This window comes from Tetrao urogallus (assembly GCF_951394365.1).
Source record: "Tetrao urogallus genome assembly, chromosome: 17".
Taxonomy (NCBI): Eukaryota; Metazoa; Chordata; class Aves; order Galliformes; family Phasianidae; genus Tetrao; species Tetrao urogallus.
Window position 1 is genome coordinate 9,350,944 of NC_136830.1, and position 17,881 is coordinate 9,368,824.

At 48.7% G+C, this 17,881-nt stretch overlaps 1 protein-coding gene across 1 annotated transcript in view; it reads left to right on the plus strand.

Moving 5' to 3' along the window:
- Nucleotides 1-17,881, plus strand: part of PXN (paxillin) — a gene marked incomplete at both ends in the record, with an annotated part of 39,161 nt that overhangs the window by 15,602 nt on the left and 5,678 nt on the right. Inside the window, 6 exons of the mRNA XM_079543691.1 lie at nt 5,905-6,131; nt 6,573-6,688; nt 8,641-8,780; nt 9,120-9,321; nt 9,822-9,957; nt 16,770-16,892. Coding sequence (XP_079399817.1) covers nt 5,905-6,131; nt 6,573-6,688; nt 8,641-8,780; nt 9,120-9,321; nt 9,822-9,957; nt 16,770-16,892 — 944 coding nt within the window. The remainder of the gene's footprint in view (nt 1-5,904; nt 6,132-6,572; nt 6,689-8,640; nt 8,781-9,119; nt 9,322-9,821; nt 9,958-16,769; nt 16,893-17,881) is intronic.

Below are 17,881 nucleotides of genomic sequence, written 5' to 3' on the forward strand. Positions count from 1 at the left end.
TTTCTTACAGTTCTCCTCTGTTTCACTAAGCCAAATTTACCACTGAAAAGGAGATTGCCGACAACAGCATTGCAGGTCTGGGGCTCCCACCGGCGCCTGAAGGCAGTGAGAAGTTGTGCAGCAAGGCTCCAGCAAGTCCTTGGGATGCAGCTTTGAGCATTGCACATGTTTCTTCTGAAAGGCCATTTAGCAGGATAAATATACCCAAGCTCCCCATTCCTTTGCAGTTACTCACAATGTAAATCTGTCTTGCCAGGGGTTGGGTTACCGCCCTGAGCTGTCTCCCTGTATGTGAGCTGGCTTTGCTGGAGCTGAGCAAGGGAAGACTCACTTGAACCTAAGGAGATTTTTCATGTTTGGATTCCAGGATTTTGCAAAGAGGCTGCTCAGATGAATGTGGGAGCTCAGGATTTGATTCTGCATGTGCAGTTCCCCTCATTCTCTTTAAGGCTACAGCAGAAATCTAGGACCTGAATTCAGCATCTTAAGCTATTGAGGAAAAGTGGCTAGAGAATGGTTTGTCATTCTGCATGTGGGGATCTGCAGCTGGTCTTATGCTGAGAGACACAACTATGACACGTGGTCCATGTCCTCATTTACGCCAGTAATTGCAGCTGTTTTGCTTTCTATTTCAATAAGCCAAGTCAGTGGCAAATCTACTGCTGCCTAACCTCGGGGAACGTGGTGTGATTCTGGTTGTGTGGGGAGGAATGGCAGAGCTGCAGCCACCTGCACTGCACTGTGCTGGGTGAAGCGTTGCAGCACGTGCTGGCGCATCTCGCCCTCATGTCCTGGTGTGCCGTGCCTGGGCTGTCAGGGACACGTGGCAGGGTGATGCTGGGAGGTGGGACTATGCCTGAACGCTGCAGCACGGGCTCCATGTGGTGGCCGGGTGAAGAATCCCATCTCTAGCATGGCTTGCTTTCCAGATGTCTCGTTTGAAGCAGAGCTGCAGGCGGTGTGTGGTTTGATGGATGTGTATAAGTGGCTTTCAGCTGCTCATATGTGGAGCACTGGAAGCATCTTGCCTCAGCTGTGTGTCTGTTTCCTTCCCAGCAGGTAGGAAGAAGAAGAAAGTGTGACCACCATCTTTTTGATGAGCTTGCTGCACTGGTGATGCTCCAGTGTGCAGTGCCAGCACGGCTTAATGGCTCATCTTCAGCCATGAACTCCATGTGGAAAGCCCAGGTGGTTTTCTCTCTTGTGGCACTAATGCTGGCATCTTTGTGCTGAGGTTTGTTTCCAGCCCTCTGAGCCTGGAGTCATGCTGGACACTCAGTATGGAAGGCTTCTCTTTAATCAGCAAAAGCAAATTTACCTGTTGCTGATGGGCAGATGGGAATTTGTCAGTGCCTTGTTATGCACTGGTTTGTGATGTGTTCTGCACTGCTGAACAGGTGGCACACCTCAGTCTGGGAGCATTTCTGATGTGCATGGAAGGCACAGGGGGGGAGTGCTCCAACAGCATGCTTTGCACACAGGAAGATGTGTGTCAGTATCTTTTCTAACTACCTTACCATCTATTAAGCAGGGCTGAGTGCAGCTCAGATTTATAGAGAAGGGAGTTGCTGTGTTCATCAATACAAAGGGTCCCCTGTTAGCCATCAGTTCGAGGCTGTGCTGTGACCCCAGGTGGGCATTACTGCTCTTTATCAGATGAAGCCGAGGAATGTACCCTGAGGCTGCACATGGTTCAGAGCATTCAGAGGACAGCAGGTGCTGGCACGCAGGGATGGTGCAGGATCCTGTGCTGGGAATGCATGAGGTGTGCACAGGGCCATGCAGGAGATAAGTGCTCTTCTCAGTGCAACTTGAACTGATGGGTGGGACTTCCCCTAAGGTACTGCTGTGCTCTTTCGTCTTGCTAGTTGTCTTGGTGTGAGGGTTTTTTGTGGAGAGTTCAGTGCACTGGACGTCAGTTACCTTTTCCTCCATCCTCTAACATTGCAGAGCGTGTTGTGCTGCAATTTCAGTCCCAGGCTGAGAGATGGGCAGGGCTTTGATGAGGCTGGCAGCAGTGCAGTCGGTGTTAGGAGCCACTCATCCGTACCTAATGCATCTGCAGTGTGGGATTGGAAGGCCAGGATCCCAAGAACCCTGTAGATAATAATGGCTTTTCTTGCACAAGGGAGAGTCAAACGTGCCCAGACCTCTAGATGTCTCAGAGTGCTGTTTAGTAGTAAATTATCAATCATGATATCACTCTTTAACTGTCCCACCTTCCCAGGAAACAGCATTGAAATGTCACTTGAAGGTGAACACAGCTGTCTTCCCACAGCAGGCAGGATGTGGGCTGGGCAACCCTCTGGTGGAGTGTGATTTCCCTTGTGTGTGCAAGTTTTGGGTCCTGTGGTGGAGGGAAGAAAACTCTTCTTCTATGCCTCTCCCACATCTGCAGGGTGCTGTGCTGAGCAGTGCCAAGACGTGGTGTGCCCTGAGGTGCGCTGTGTGCACAGAATCACAGAATGGCCAGGGTTGGAAGGGACCTCAAGGATCACGAATTTCCAACCCCCCTGCTGCAGGCAGGGCCACCAACCTCCCCATTTAATACCAGACCAGGCTGTCCAGGGCCCCCTCCTATCTGGCCTTGAACACCTCCAGGGATGCAGCACACGGTGAGCTGAGGCTTTGTGACTGCAGTGATGCAGCAGTAGCTCTGTTGGTATCGTGTCCCTTGCTCTTCCACACCCCCTCCTTAGTGCAGAAGTGCTGACAGAAGGCTTCAGTGTGCCGAAAGCAGGAGGAGGCTGTAGGTGACCGGGTGAGGTGCATCAGTGCCAACCCAGCCGCTGCCACCCCGGGTTCCTGCTCCATCCTTACAGGCTGTGGTGGTGCCTTCTGACGGCTGCACTGCTCCATTCTGGTGTGCCCTATGGGCTGTGTGGCACTGAGCGGCTGATGGCTGCCTCCTGCAGCTCTGTGCCATAGAGTCGCCTTGGGAAGGAGCACTTCATTAGCTGAGAAATCAATAGAGCCTTTAATATTTCTGTTTAAGAATTGAATATTTCTATTTGTGGAGCAGTCACTGCAGTGACAGCGCTGCACAACGCACAGCACCTTTGTTGCAGTCATCCAAGTTAGGGCTGTCTGGTCCCTGAGGTCCCTTTTGTGAGAGAAAGGTAGGGAGCAATGGCTCTTTTTTTTCCATCAGTAGAACTCCCTTCTTAGTTTCTTCCCTTGCCTCATGTTGTGTTCTGATAATTGGAACTGGTCCAGGAAAGGACACGTGTGGCTGGAAAGAGAAATGGGGACGGCTGTGGGTGGAGAAGAGCTTCCCTCCATCGTGGCAGCGAGCTCAGGGAGGAGCAACCCGGCTCTGGGCACGTCAGATAGGCACAGGGAGAGGGGCTTTGCAGAACACGGGGGGGAGCAAAGAGGGTGAGGGATCCTGTGCTACAGGGGAAGCGAGGTGTGCATGCATTCCTGAAGCTGCTGTGGCATCAGTTGGGAAGTTGAGAGCAGTTGCAGTAACCCTGCAACGGCGCGATTCCTCTCCAGCCTTTTCTCCTCCCTCTGCTTCCTGTTCCTCAGTTCTGCCTTGTTTGCTCAAGTTGGGAAGGGGGAGGGAATGGGGGAAGTTAATCATTAAACTGCAGTGTCTCCTTAACTCCTTCGCAGCCTGAGAGCGGAGTGCTCCTGGCACTGCCAGACCCCTCGCCTGCAGACTTGCTGGAATAAACCACTCCATTTAGCTGAGCTCCCTTCATTACTATTAGTAAAAAAAGAGCTGTGTTTCTGCCCAAGGAACCGTTCAGCAGAGGGTGCTGAGCTGAGGAGGCAAACTGTGTGGCGAGATGGTTACATCTTCTGTCCTGCAGGGAGGGCTGGGGGTGGAAATACGACTTGGGTCCCCATACGGGGCTGGACGAGCCATACAACCTCATGAGATTTTTACTTCCTGGTAGAGTTTGATTTGCTTTTGTCATTGGTGGGGAGAAACAAAAGCCACACCTTCTTGGGTAGCACTTCTGTTGGAGGTTGTGTGCACAAAACCTCCAGCCACAGGACCAGGCTGAAAAAACTGCAGCTCTTCAGCGTTCTCCTGAGGTATGTCTGTGCCTTTCACTGTGGAATCCACCAGCTGCTCTTTTGCTTAAAAAGAAGATCAAACTCATTCTTCCCCAGCTGCAGCAAGCTGTATCCCTTAGGAGAATCTGCTCCTGGGCTATTTTGGTCCCTCTGGGAAGACGCCTTTGGTTGAAATGATTTTGGAGCATCTTTCTGGCTAAATGAAAGGTGTGTGGAGTTAAATTAACTCAGTATTTAATTTGCTAATAGCGAATTTGTTATCTGTGGGCAGAGCTGCTCTTTTTTTTTTCTTTTTCTTTTATGATGCTTTGCTTTGTGGAAGAGTTGAATATAAAAGCAGTACCTTCCTGTCTTGTAATGCGATGATGCTGTCCTCCATTTGACCCTTTAATATATTTTTTGGAGGCTTGCTAAGTGCCTTGGCTGCGCTGAGGAAGTGGCTTTGGGCTGGCAGGTGCCAGTCCCTGGGAGCTGGTAGGCAGCCGTTAGGGTGAGCTGGTTTAGCTCCTGTTCTGCTGCCTCCTGGTCACTTCAGCTCCCTGCCACCCTGCCTGCAGGAGGCTGTGGGTCCCTCCGCCTGGGCTCAGTCCTCAGCCCCACAGTCTGGGAGTTGAGTTCCCTGTTGTGCATGGAGGAAGGGCAGCTCCTGCACACCGAGACTGCTGTGACAGCTGGGGCTGTGCACGGGGCAGGGGCATTCCCAGGGCCTCTCCTCCAGGTTTGCCCAAATCGTGTCGCTGGTGTCTGGCTGAACTGCACATCACCACAGGGTCCTACCAGGTATGTGATGCTCTTGTCATGGAGAGCGCTGCCGTCCCCAGCAGCCCGGCTCCTCTCTAATGGCATTAAAGAGTGTGTGCTCGAGCTCACTGGAGAGCTGGGCAGGCGGCCAGCGAGGCTTTCTGTTGGAGTGTGTGCAGTGCAGACCTGCAGTTGTTCGCAGGAGTTTCCCCCACCCTGGTCTGCAGTCGGCTCAGCGGGGTGGAATTGCAGGACAGAAAACCCAGCAAGCTGGGATTTGCCTGTGAGTCACAGCAGAGCAGTGCAGGGCTTGGAATGGGCGGAGAGTAGTTTGCAGGAGGAAATCCAGGAAGGCGAAAGGTGGGTTTTCTCCTCCTGCTATTGAGGGTGTGTATTTTTTCCTGCTTTAAGATTTGAGAGGTGCTAACCTTATGGCGTGGGCTCCTCTGCCTGACACGAGCGCCGGTGTTTCTAGCGAGTGGAAGTTTTTTCTTCTCTTCAGGAATCTGTGAGCAGGCTCCACCCAGCAAGCTAATTGTTTCCAGGAGAAGAAATTGCATTTACCTGGCAGGCTCTGGAAGCTCATTAACTGTGGTATGTGCAGAGTATTCTTCTTAGGAAAGCTGAAGCGCGTCTTCCTTCTGCCACGGTGATAGACTCATTTGAAAGCTGCATGCTTCTTGCAGTGCCTTCAGCTCTGGAGAAAACCCCTCCCGAGATCTTGTTTCCTGCAAAAAGCAGCGCCTGCGGCCACGTTAAATGACTCCATGATGATGTGGGGCCTGTAATTAGCCTGTGTCAATATCCTGTTGCAAGTCCATCTCTAGGCAGGTTTCTCCTAGGCTGCTCTTCTGCAAAGCGTACACTGTGCGACTGCAGGTCGCAGTTATTGCATGGTTTTCCATTTAAGACAAAGATCTGAGGCTGACACAGTTTTTCTGACTGCTCTGATATCTCTGAGCCTTTCCTTTGTACTGGAAGTCCGAGGTGCAGCAGCAACTCACAGCACATTTGGTAGATCACCTTAAGTGAAAACTTCCTGAAGACTTTCTGATGTGAATATTGTGAACGAGGCAAAAGAATCTGTTGTCTGGGATTTCACAATACTGTGTGTTTTAATTTTTGTTCCTGCAGACGCCTTACTGGCAGACCTGGAATCCACCACCTCGCATATCTCTAAGCGACCAGTGTTTCTAACAGAGGAAACGCCTTACTCCTACCCAACTGGAAACCACACGTACCAGGAGATTGCTGTGCCACCACCGGTGCCTCCGCCGCCTTCCAGTGAGGCCCTAAATGGCACTGTGATTGACCCCTTGGACCAGTGGCAGCCCAGCGTATCCAGATACGCCCACCAGCAAGTAAGCACGTGCTGATGGAGGTGGGGAGAGTGTGTGCGTGGTTTGTTGGGGCTAGATGAGGGGAGCAAACAGCAAGGAGGGAGGATGACATTGGCTAAAGACTGGGGAAATGAGGGAAGGTCAGATCAAATAGCAGAAAAGACCTCAAAACCCATCGTTGGTGCTCCAGCAAAGTGGTAGTGTGATGGGATTAGGGTTAGTCATCAGTCCTGTAGCCTGTAGGAAGCAAGCTGGGGCTTTCCAGCTCAGGTCTGGGACTCATAGGCAAATCTGAGGCAAGAGGAAAACAGTTGTTCCTGGTGTAGGTCATCTGATGGGGGCTGGGTGGGCTATGTAACAGGTTTTTGCTGCTGTACTTTCTCCTGCAGCATGTGGGGTTGCAGTACAGTGTGTATATTCTTGTTGTGTTCCCTGTTTCCAGTGCAAATTTTATTTCCACAGCCTCAGTCCCAGTCTCCGATCTACAGCTCTAGTGCCAAAAGCTCCAGTGCCTCTGCTCCTAGAGACGGGCTCAGCTCCCCTTCTCCCCGTGCCAGTGAGGAGGAACACGTCTACAGGTACCTCGTCCTTGCTAAGAGAGAAGCCTGACTTGCGGGTTGAACCTTCTGTGGCTCAGGCTGCCTTCTGAAACTGGAAACAAACACTGCACTTCCTGTATATTTTCTGTTGCCCTGTGTTGGTTTCTATTACCTCATTTGTAAGAGGCTACTGCATTATCTTTTACATTCACTTAAAGGGTTGACCTGGGCCTTCAGTTTGCTCAGCTGTGGAAGAAGTTTGAGGATCCATCAGGATCTGGGTTGTGTTGAGGGATACAATCCAGAGACCAGAGACAAATCCGTCCCCCTCTTAAGCAACCCCACATGCTTTAGGAAGTGGGTGGCCTTTGAGTCAGTTGTCTCAAGGAGTGCAGTACCCATCACCTAGCAGGATGTGCCATTATTTGGATTTTCAAGTACATTTAAATTTCTTCATGAAGGCTTTAAAACTTCTGTTAGTATTTCTGACATTACCAGTTACTAATTATATTATACTAATGGACAGCTGTTATTGCACTGAGAGGTTGCAGGGATGGCCTGTGTGGTGAGACAGACCTTCCTGCTGACATGGGGGTGAGAGAGGAAGAAGCTGCCATAGCTCCATCTCTGATGGCCCTGTGTGATGCACTCTGTCCTGGGTACCTTTTTATAGGTGTGGGGATGAGTGTTGCTCTCCTGTCAATGTTCTAACTATGCCTAGGTCTTCATACTGAGCTGAAGGCTGCTTGCAACCAGAACTACTACAGGGTAGAACCAGAAGTATCCAGGGATGGCTCAATGGAGGCAGTAATTGCAATTTTTCAGAGGGCTGCATGCAATTAGTACAAAATCAAGATAATTAGGGCCCTGAATCCTCCTGTAAAAAGAGTCTGGCATGGTCTGGTTCTTGTGTGAATTGGAGCTTGTGTGCTTAGGCCAGGATGAAGTACGTCCTTCTCAGATTGTGTTTGTGGACTTTGTTTTCAATCTGAAGAGAAAGATGATAACTGCCTTTATGAAGTTCCATAATTGTCACTAGTGCTATAGGTATGGTAGTGCTCAACCTGTTATGTATTAACTTTCTGAGCAGAAAGCTGAGGTGTGCCCAAGACAAATTCCCATTTTGGATTTAGGAATAAGAATTTCTAAAGCATTAAAAGTTATTTGTCCGTTAATAAAACTAGGAGAAAATTATTTCCCTGCTATTGACAGTGGGTCGATTGTTATTAGTGTAGTTACTGTACAGATCCTTGCACTGGTACTGTTCTGCTTTTAAACACTTTGCAGTGAGCATGGCTAAATGGGATCTCCCTTATAGCCTAAGCTGTAATTACAGGCAGTGTGTTATATATATATATATATATATATATACTCGTGTGTAGGTAAGCCTCTCTAAAGGCTTCTGTGTTGAACGCCGTGGAAAATCTGTCAGATTACTTTCTTATAAATTGATTAAAATTCATCAAAGTAAAGATTTGAGGACTTGAAAAGAGACCTCATGGCAGCCTTTTGTGGGACACACAATCTGCTGCTTTTGGTAGCTTTGGTAGCTTGGCATTTGTACTTCTTGTCCATTCTGCGCTGGCCCTGCATCCCCTTCCTTCAGAGGAGAGGTTTTTGCTGCTCGGTGTGCTGTCAGCAGAAACAGGCCCTTTTCCTGTATGCCAGCTAATGGTTCTGCTGCTGTTCTGTGCATCTTGGATGTGTAGACAGTTAACTCTTTGCTGTAGGACAGTGCAGCAGAGTCCTGAGATCTGAGCCCCTTTCTATCAGTGCTGTTTCTTTGTAACTGACAAGTGAAGATGTGGCTAAAACAGCAGCTGTGGGGATAGTCATTTCACAAAGCACACAGCTTTGCCCACAGAGCAAAAAACCTCAGCCTGAAAATAACACAGTACCTGTGTGAACTCTGTGAACTTAATATCTAAGTTTCCCTCCATCGTTCTGCTGTGTCTTAAAGCAGAAGTTTTACACTTCCCTTTTATCTCTAGCTTCCCAAACAAGCAGAAGTCTGCAGAACCATCTCCCACAATGACCAGCACCTCTCTGGGCAGCAACCTCTCGGAACTGGACAGGCTTCTCCTGGAACTGAATGCTGTTCAACATAATCCCTCCAGTGGCTTCCCAGCAGGTAAGGACTAGCAAGACATTTGGTGTTAGTGAATAGCTTACTTCCCAGAGTAGCAGCCTGCTTCTTCCTTCCAACAGCCTTGCTGAGGAAGATGACTGCAGCCCTGAACAAAGATTCCTTTAGTATGGATAGGATCTCTTGAGGTTCAGCAGTGCTGGGCCAACTTTGGAAATGACTCTAACTTCACAATTTCAAAGTTAGAGCACATGTTGCTTGTGCTCTAAGTTCTAAATATTCTGAAAGATGGAGATTCCACAGGGTTTCTGGGCAGCATGTTGCTCTTTTCTCTTGTTTGCATACGTACATGTGTCTGAACAACTCTGCTCCTCTGTTCTAAAGATGAAGTCAGCAGAAGCCCATCACTGCCCAACGTGACCGGACCTCACTATGTCGTCCCAGAGAGCAGCAGCTCTGCAGGGGGGAAGGCTGCACCCCCTACAAAAGAAAAACCAAAGCGAAATGGTGGGCGTGGGATCGAAGATGTGCGTCCCAGTGTGGAGAGCCTGCTGGATGAGTTGGAGAGCTCTGTGCCAAGCCCAGTGTAAGTAGTGCTTTGGTGGATGCAGTGGGGTTGGGCAGGCTGTTATGGGAATAGGGAGTGTAGTGGAGGGGCAGATGTGGGACAGTGACAGACAGACGTCCCTTGGCTGTAGAGTGGGAAGTCAAGCAGGCACTTGAAGATGCTCCTGCTCTTCTATCTGCTGCAGCTCTTCCTGGATGAAGGAATACTTGAGTTGTGTTACTAGTGGCACATTTTTTTTAAACTCGGATTTATAGCTGTCTGTCCAGATGAGTGTTTGGTCATGATCTGTTCAGTAATGGGTGGATGTATGTGCATTACACTCATGTTAGACTTGGCAGAGAGACAGGACCTGTGTGTGTTGCAGAAGCTGGATCAGTGGGAGGGCTGGCTAGGGAGAGCAGTGTCGATGACACTTGCCACGCTTGCTTGTTTAGAGGAGCCAGTGAGGCTTTCAGTCTAGGAGCTCTCCCCAGGCCTAGATGCACTCTTTAAAAATAAATATATTTTATTTTCATCAGCCCTGCAATCACTGTGAGCCAAGGGGAGGTGAGCAGCCCCCAGCGTGTCACCGCCAGTCAGCAGCAGACCCGTATCTCTGCTTCTTCAGCCACACGAGAACTGGATGAGCTGATGGCGTCCCTCTCTGACTTTAAGGTGCTTTATCTTGACAGCTCGCACCTCATCTCATCCCTTCCCACGCCCAGGCTCTTGCATGTTGGCCACATCTGCTGACCTTAACTGATTTCCTGAATGCCTGCTTTACCTCTCGTCTTGTGGAACTTCCTTTGGTGGTATTTGTGCTGCTATAGGTTCTTGACCGCAATAGTTTCCTGTCGCTGGTGTGGGCAAGGGAATTCTGGGGTCTGTTTTTCTATCCATTCTGCAGTTTGTCTGCATTTGGCAAAGATAATGAGCTTAGTTACTGCTTGGTGCAGGGTGAATTATTTTGCTATGCTGCAACTGAATGAGAAGTAGGGAAGCTTGAGACAGCACCGCTCTGCTCCATGACAGGGGCCAGGCTCTTCTGTTCCATGGGCTGACCCTCTGCAGCAGTGTGCTTATACTTTGTGCTTTCCTGAGGAGGGTATTTGGGGCTTAAAGGCATGTGGTATGAGCACTGAAACCTTTGCATCAAGCAGCTGAAAACTTCAAGGGTTTCAATTTTAAAACAGTATCAATTATTCAGCTCCAAATGGGATTAAAGACTGAGCTTGTGTGGGTGAAGGATGGCAAACACTATTCAGGATCTTGTTTGCAAATCAGTGTACTGTGTTGGAAAAGGACTGCTACTTCAGTCACAAGTGACACACGAAAAAATTCCCCTAATAGAAGAAGTGGAGGAATAACTTGCCACTGGAGCATCAAGCACTTGCTCTGTGAACTTAGAGAACTTACAAATGCATGCATTTCTATTCAATTAGGTATACTATCCTTTTTACACTTGGTGGTTAACTGTGGAGTTTATTTTCATGGTTCATCTACCCACAGTCATAGCAAAATAATTTTGTTCTCTTTACTTGTTTGCTTATAGCATTGCTGAATTATTCCCTTGAATTTGTTCTGAGAGAGGTGGAGAAGCAAATACCTAATATGTTGTCATTGTTGGGTGTGCCTTTCTTACATACACGTGCAAGTCTGCTTTGTAATCCTACAAAAGTTCCAAACTCTCTTACATTTTCCTCACATGGAAGAATCTGCCAGTGCTTGGTGATGTTTCTTGGCTGTGTTAACCTCCATCCCCTACCATGAGTTTGGTCCCGAGGCAGTCAGAGCTGAGCAATGTTTTCTGAGAAGATGTAGGCAGCTGAGAAGCCTGCATGCTCCTCGGGACTTTGCTTGCCCTGTACTTATTGGCTTCAATTCAAGTCTGCAGTCTGTGACTCACGTACTTGACTTTGTGAGACTCAAGGAGCAACTCGCTGTTTTCTCTGGACTTAATTTAGTACGTATTTAGTCACTGCAAATAGTGATGCCTTACTGGTGCTTTTCTTTTTCCATATTAGGTCCTAGGGCAGAGAGCAGGCTATCAGCGAGTATCTGTTCCATGCAGTTGAAAAATTGTGCTGTTGTGAAGCTGGAGAGTTCCCACCTGTGCTGCTGGCAGCGTACCCTGCCTCGCTGCTTCTGCGTGCTGTCAGTGCCAGGGCCTCCTGCTGCTTTATCAGGGCTCAGAAAACAAGCTCAAGGTGTGGTTGCTGCCACCAGCCTTTGCTCCTGGTGAGCTTTGGCAGCAGGGGACGTCTTTGCCCAGAACAGGCCTTTTTGTTTTGTGCAACTCCAGTAAAACTGCATGAACGAGGCTAGATGCTTTCTGTAACACTGCCCTCCTTCCTGGCTTCTTTTCTGCTTGAACTCTAAAAGCAACCTGAAATGCAACAAGATCTCAAGATTTATAAATGCAGTGTTAGGGTTTTTGAAAGGCATTGAGCTCAGGATCGTTGTCTGTCTAAATGTTTTTCCCTACAGAACCAGCAACACGATTTCTGTAATAGTTTCTCTTTTATTGTTATTGTCATTGGCTGCTTTTGGACAGCTGCTTTACTTTATCCTGTTTTTCCTTTCAATCCTTTTTCTTTGTTTTTACCTCCCCTATTTGTGCCAATGGGTGGTGCTGACTTCTCTGTAAAGATGGTCTAGTCTGTACCAGTGACAGGGTGTAAGGGGGAGAAGTGGGGTCTTTCCCAATGGTGAAAAAGAAAAGGCTGTCATTCACGTGCCAGACTTGTGTGTGGTTGCAAGAAAAAGGACAGAGGAACGAAGTGCAGTATGTAATTAGCTGGAGTTGGTGGCTGCTGCAGGCCCCAGTGGATGGCAGTGGGAGAGGTGGCAGCACCAATGTTTCACTTCTGTCATAGCCCAGAGTAACAGATGCTGTTACAGACTGATACATGACCCTTTTATCTTTTGCTCACTTTAATGAGTTGCTCGTTCTTTTTGCTTACAGGATCCATTTGATTTTGGTTATCTAGCTCATCAGCACTGAGGTTACTTAATGCACTTGGTTCTTTTGCCTCTGACATTTCTGTGTAATGTGACTCCAGCTGACTGCACATTGTGCTGCTCGTGTTTAACTGTTATGTTACTGTTATGTATTTAGCCCTTGCTCTTAATTTGGAGTTAGTATGCTTTTAGTATGCTGGAAATATTTGCTTCTGAGCAAAATGCCAGCCTTGCCTTGCCAACAGCTGACTGTTTTAGAAAGTCTGGAAACTGAGTAAGTGAACTATAGTGTAACATCCATTTGTACAGGTACATCCACGTTAGGCAAAAGACAGGGAGGAGGGCAATATGAGGAAATTCCCTTGTTATTGTAACTAATTAATGTACTTGCTGGTTCTTTTCATCTTGATTTCCTCCTGGAAATGAGGAGCAACCTGTGATAGTCCCCCTATTGCTTTCTAAGATGCCCCTCCATGGCACTACTTGGGGACTTCACCAGTGTGTGTGCTTGCTGGCTCCTGACTCCTTGGCCTGGGAGCTGCTTAGGTCACCTGCAGGTCTCTTCCAGCTATTGGCAGATCATGTTTGAGTTCTGGTTAATTTTTTCCTTTTATTCATGACAAGTCCCCATACAGGTAAGTAAAGACTGAGCTGTTGCTACATTAGGATGTGAGGGTCTAATTTCTTAAAGCTTTTTCAAAAAACACAGTGAAGAATCAGAGCATATCTTGATATCTGTTGGGTTTGGAGAACTTTGGATAGGTTTTTTAAAATGACAGGGCTCTGCATTGGCCTTAGGTTGACCTACTGTGCCTCCACCTTAGCCCCAAGTGTGAACTTGGCTACGGCAATGTTCTGATTTTTCTCTCTTTGAGGAAAAGGTGCAATGCCAGTTTGTCTCCTAAGGCTCAGCCAGGAGCCACTGAAAACAGGAAAAGGAGGATCCATGATTCTTATTTTATTTTAAAAACCCTCTGAGCCAAGGAGAGCAAAAAAATTTGTCTCAGTCACTCTTGTTAGGGTGTGTTTTGGATTAAAATGAATACTGATCTTGTCACAATTGAACTGTGGAGATTGTGACCTAAGGAGAAGAGGTTCATCTGGCAATCTAAGCAAAGTTTAGAAGGGCATGGAATGACTGGCAAAGCTGTTGTGATTCACTGTGTATCGCCTCCAAGGTGAGATTGATTCAGTGAGCAGAGCAAAGCCCGCGTCATCTGCTTTTGTTGTGCATGCCCTGAGGCTTTGTTTTCACTGCTGTGAACTCGGGCAACTGGAGCAGTTTTAGTGCATGGAGAAGAAAACGTCATGGTTTGTTCTATTCATCGATTGCTTTTTTTTCTTCTGCTTTGAAATATAGAATGTACATAGCTGAGTATGAGTGAGCTGCTAATGTGACCTTCACCCGCAGTGCAGACATTCCTGGGCTTATAGTTGGCTTCCTGGCAGCTGCTGCGTGCCCCCATCGCACTGCAGGTGAACACATGAGGTGTTACGTAAGAGGGTGGCAGAGAAAAACGATCTTGATGGCTGTTCAGCTTCATATCCTGTGATCTCATGCAAAGATCAGCACAATGTCACATTGATTCTCCTCTTTGCTACCCTGTTCTCATTCCTGTTTCTCTGATGTAAGGCTCAGGATCAACATGGCTCCTGATTGGGAGATCACAATTGTTAAAACGCTTTATACCATGCTTCTTTTTTCTGCCCTCTGTTTCTTATTTCTTATCTTTCTTTTTTTTCTCCTTCTTTCTTCTCTCTCCTTTTTGCAGACTATGTCTCTGATTCCTGAACCCTCCCTAGAACTGGCTCCCGATTCAGCAGATGCAGACTCCAGCAGCATTCCTCCTAGTTTAACCATGCTATCCCCTTCCAAATGCCCTTCTGTCAGGCACAGCAGGGATGTGGCAGTGCCAGCAGGTTCCCCCTCAGCAGTTCTCTCTGCTGAGGAAGGCATTAGCACTGTAGTGTGGCCTGCTTCGGGGCAGTGTGCCACTCTTCCACGCGTACCCTCTTTGCCACAAATGGTCCCTGTGCCCCCTCCACGCGTCTCTTCTGTTTCTGCTACTCGTGGGGAGCAGATGGCCTCTGCATGTTTGGTGAGGCTGGCTGGAAAGCCTGACTCTTCCAGGAAGACTTCCCAGGCTGTGCCCAGGGCTGAGCTGCTGTGTAGATCTGCTAAGGTGGAGGCACAGGGCCTGGAGCTGGCAAAAGAGAGTGAGAAAAAGGAGCAGAGAAGTGACCCCAAACTCTCAAGCGTCTCAGTTTCAAACACTGGTATAAGTGATCAAGGGAAGGAGCAGGCAGCTAAAGAATTGGATCAGCAGGGAGTGTTCAGGGATAATTCAGCCCTTCCTTCTCAGGGCAGAAGTGTGAAAGCAGCTTTAGATGAGCTGTGGGCCCTGGAGCTGTCTGAGCACGTACCAGAAGTACACAGAAAGGGTGACAGCATTTTGAGTCCTGTGTGTGACCCTTCTGTTGTGGACCTGGATCAGTGGGCTGTCTTCCCAGACACTGAAAAACAGTTGGGCTTTGCTGTGGAGCGAGGACAGGAGCAAAAGGCTGAAGTATCACCTGAAATCCAAGCAGGTGGCTGTCCTGAGCTGGTCAAGAAGAGGCAGGGCAGGGAGAGAACTCCCAGAAAGGCAGGTACTGCTAACACGAACAAAGCTGGAGAAGATGGAGAAAATGAGCAGATCAGAAGCTCTGCAGTTGCTCCAGAATCTCCTGAAAACACTTGGAAAGCTGAATGGGATTTGCCGTGCCTCTCCAAACCACCCATTGAAAGGATTTCTGCATCAGGCCAGGCAGGCACTGAACAAATGTGGGAGGAGGATGAGTCCTAGCTGGGGCTGTCCTGACTGCACTAACGTTTTGTGTGTGGTGTGAGTGTGCCTGGGCCCACCCACACTAACAGCATGTGGTGCTGAGCAGCGCTACTGGCAGCTGCATGTCACGGGGGCTTTAAGTCCTCTGCTTTGTCCTCTGGTCTGTTCTGCAGGTCAGTCAGCAGCACAGAACATGGCAGAGTGTAGGGACTGCCCAGTGAAATGGGTTTTTATTCCTTAAATGGAATAAGGCAGATGCTTAGTCCATAAAGGCCTCTGAAAAGTTAAAGGGCTGATTCACTCCTCTGGAGGGTGTCCCTCTGCCTTTTTAGGTCTTGTTGTTGGACCTGTTAGTGTTCCTTCCAGCTCTGGAGGTATGCTTTGTGCACCAGACCACGAGTCTTGTGCTTGTAAAGGGCACACACTGAAAGTCTGCCGTGTTTCTTTGTGATGCTGAAGTTTCTTTAATGCTCAGTGGAATGGTTGTGCTGCACCTCGTATCTTGGCTTTCTGCTGGGTAATCTTTCCCTTCCTTTTCTAGATAGTTATTTTTGGCTACAGTGGTTATCCTTACAGAGTTTTTCCTTGCACTGAGTCACTGTTCTGGACTGTGCCAAGAAGAATTTTGGCATTGTGGAATTAATGTCATCACTCTCCCTGCATACATTTGTCACTAATGGCTTGAGTTTGTGCTGTTGCATCTTGAGGCTTGCTCTTACTCTTTTCTCTGCTGACACTATTGCCTTTTTCATCTAGATTAAGTCTTTAATCAAGAGGACAAAAGAAACCTCCAATGTGCATCCAATGAGTCGTGACCTCTCTCCAAGGCGTAAATTAGGTCCTGCAATATTTCACAAGACCGAGTCCCAAGATCGCTTGATTGAAGAGCTGCAGGACAGACTGGGAGTTGCTAAACAGGAAAAAGAGGAGCAGAAAAGCCAGAATGGCTGGCTGGCAGAGGGGGTCATTATCACTGCCCGACCCCAGGGGGAAGAGCAAAATGGTGGACAGCAAATAGAGAAGGTAGAAAGTGAGGGGATCCACTTCTGGGAAATTGGAGCATGTTCCTGTCTAGGCAGCATTTTGTGGAGGTGTATGTTAGGTGACACCTTAAGCAACATGAAGTGAAGAACTAACTCCTCAGCCTCTTCTGACCTGAAAAGTAAACTGGCTCTCAGTTCCTAGTTCATGTTTACGAATTGGGGTGATATCTAAGGGTGCTGGTAATGGTATCTGTTTAGGCAGTCTGCTGCTATTGCATATCAAATACCTGTGTGGGTATTGTTTGAAAACCCTTCTGGGAGGCTTGTCAGAGAGGGATGCCTTGTCTTTCCCAGTACGTGCCTGCGCAGGAAGTTCTGGGTGTAAGATGGTGCTCTTAGAGCTACACAGAGAAGGAAGCTTTCTGGTTCCCTTCTCTGTTTTCCCTGTCCCTTGGTTCTTTGCTGTTTTTTTCCCCTTAGATAAAGATGGTAGCCAGAGGCCTCTGTCCTTACTTGCTTTGCTGGGCTGTGTGGCAGTGAGGTTGATGTTCCAGTTGTGCTCTGATGTAAACCAGGGAGGTTCAGAAGAGCAGGAGGGAGAGCACGGGGCAGCAAAGATCGTTACTCACTGGTCTGTGCTTCCAGCCTTCCTGTTGCAGGAGGTGCTTGTTGGTTCCTCTTTGGATTTACTCACTTTTCTTCCCTGTCTCTCTAGGTGGTATTCCCTCCAGAATCCCCACACCCTCGAAGGAGGACAGTCTCTGTTTCAGCCTCTCCCCCGCTCCAGCCTTCCAATGAAGCTGTGAAGACAGTCCCTGCTAATGCTTCTCCCTCTCACGTACCTGTCCTCCCACTGCCAGCTCAGCCCTCCCATGCACTAGCTACCTCAGCTCCATGTCCAGCCTCCTCCTATTCCTCCCGCTTGGCTCCCCAGCCACTTTTCCAGTGGGAAGCTTCTGGTGCTGATTATCATGAGCTCTCTGTTGTGGGCACCCCTCCTTCTGAAGATCCTAGGCACTCTTCTCCCCAGACCTGGACCCCTAGCACCAAGACAGTCGTTTCTGTTGGCTGTCAAACAGAAGATGAGGCTTTCTTCCCGCGGATGCAGGCAGGATTCTCTTTTCTGCTTTCTTTTTTATTTAATTTTAAGCACAGTGTTGTCCAGTCTTTCCACTGCTGTCAGCTTGGTAGCTCAGTAAACACGATGTTCAGGTGAAGGCTGGCTCTGAACCACTTAATGAAAGAGCAGAGTCATTAGTGGTATCAAATCAATGCCAGCCGTGCCTGCCTGGCACTGCAGACTACATGGTTGTGCACCAGTCTGCTGAGATGTTGGTGCTGCCTGTCTGCCCTTTGTGCAGCAGGGATTGTGGTTTGTTTCCCTCTGAGATGAAGGAGGTAGCTCTGAAAGTCAGGTCTCAACTCTCCCTGCCACAACCTCTCATGAGATGGGAAGAGGGATGGAAAACTGACAGCAAAATCTCAATCCTTCCTGTGCTTACCCGTGTGATGAGGTGTCCCTGTTGCATTTGGAGGAGGAGCTGCTGCTCTGTGCCTCCTGTCAGGGAGGGGTTGCAGCCCTGGGATGCTGGAAAGGTGTAACGCATGTGAGCGGTGCGGTGTTTTGCCATGCTATTTGTACAAGCAGGTCTCAGCAGCTAGCCAGCCTCTGCATCCTGAACTGTTGTACTTTTCAGGTGACCTCTGCTCCTCCCCTCACCCGCAGTGCCAACCTGCTGGCTGCCTGTGTGCCCCCAGCCCCTCCCAGCCCTGAGAAGGCAGGAGCTCCTTTGTTTCCTCTCAGCATGGTGTGCTTTTGGGTGGATG